The 1,433-nt window shown below is 32.7% G+C and overlaps 1 protein-coding gene across 1 annotated transcript; it reads right to left on the bottom strand.

Annotated features, from left to right (window-relative positions):
* Nucleotides 1–730: 730 nt before the first annotated feature.
* LOC123313175 (probable RNA-binding protein EIF1AD) lies at nucleotides 731–1,186 on the bottom strand. Its single transcript, XM_044897925.1, has one exon. The coding sequence runs from the start codon at nucleotides 1,184–1,186 to the stop codon at nucleotides 731–733; it is 456 nt and encodes a 151-aa protein (XP_044753860.1).
* Nucleotides 1,187–1,433: the final 247 nt, after the last annotated feature.

Genomic DNA, 1,433 nt, shown 5'->3' with positions numbered 1-1,433 from the left:
GATTATTTATTTAGAATCTCTTCACCAGGAGAACTGAAATTCAATAATACGTTAGTGAAAAAACTAAAAATGAATATTATAAAAGGCTTACGAAATTGAAAATATATAAATTAGAGTTGAAATAGTGTATAAATATATGGAAGATCATCAACAGTTTATAGATCTTCAATTTTGACACAGAATTTCACTCGACAATATATAATTTCACAATTAAGATGCTACTACTGTAATTAGAAATTTCTTGAAATATTGGCATTACTTGGAATCGCAATAAATTAAATAAGAAAAAATGCATCTTAAACCACCTTTCTCTTCTCGCTTGAGCAAGAAAAAAGAATTTACGATTTAATTGAATATTGCTGCTATCCCACAAATGAAAATCATCACTAAATGAATATATTCGAATTCCGAAAAAATATACTACATATATCCAACAAAGTAGAGGCCTAAAATTTGTTTTGTTCTGGGAGTCCCAGTTTTATTGATTCGCCACTGGATTACTGATATACTTATTCACATATCGTCAATCTGTTACAAGCTGAGTGCCATGTTCAGTTACAAAACATCGAGCGGCAGTGAAATTTCATAACCTACTTTAGGACGAATCAAAAATTCATATTGAAACGAAAAAATTCAAATTTGGAGATTTTCAGAAAAATTTATTAATTAGCAATTCCTTAATTATATTTACATTCTATACAAGTTTTCGAATAAGTAATTACGAAGGTGGTTACGTTTCACCAACACTATCATCATGGTCACTCTGATCGTTATCACTAGGATCATCTTCACTGGAATCACTGTCACTGTAAATTTCGATCATTGCTTGTACTCTGTTAGTATTCATTGGGATATCATCGTCATTATCATCATCACTCTCCTCCAGTTCTTGTTTTTCATAGAACGCAGCAGGCCATATTTTGTCTTCCTTGAAATTCTTTATTTGTTGGGGGATCAAAACTCTAACAATTTCACCTTTGACCTTAACACCTTCGTGAATAGGTTGTATTATGACAAAACTACCACGTTTAACCCACATGTAGTGGCGGTATCTCATTGGCATGGACACAAGAAATCTGGTTTTATCTGCGATCTCTATTTCGTGTAGATTGTTCCCTTTGCTTGCCGTTATTTTCACTATTTGCTGATTTTCGGCAGGTGGTGAGTAGTCATACACTTCCCTCATGATGTGCTTTCTTGTAGTTGCTCGTGACACAAGTCGTGGCATATCTGAAAATAATTGAAATAACTCTTAGAACAAATCCAGAAAAAAGCAAGATTGTCATCAATAATCTTGATAAAGTGAGTATTTTGATTTCACAGCAAGCTTTTAAAATCATCTATACAAACAAAATTCCGTCACACATAATTCACAAGCTATTTTACTCGTTCCAGGAAACTAGAAATATGTGATTGCAATCGCGGTATCATAG

This window comes from Coccinella septempunctata, chromosome 5 (genome assembly GCF_907165205.1).
Source record: "Coccinella septempunctata chromosome 5, icCocSept1.1, whole genome shotgun sequence".
Taxonomy (NCBI): Eukaryota; Metazoa; Arthropoda; class Insecta; order Coleoptera; family Coccinellidae; genus Coccinella; species Coccinella septempunctata.
This window is presented reverse-complemented; position numbering and strand designations above follow the sequence as displayed.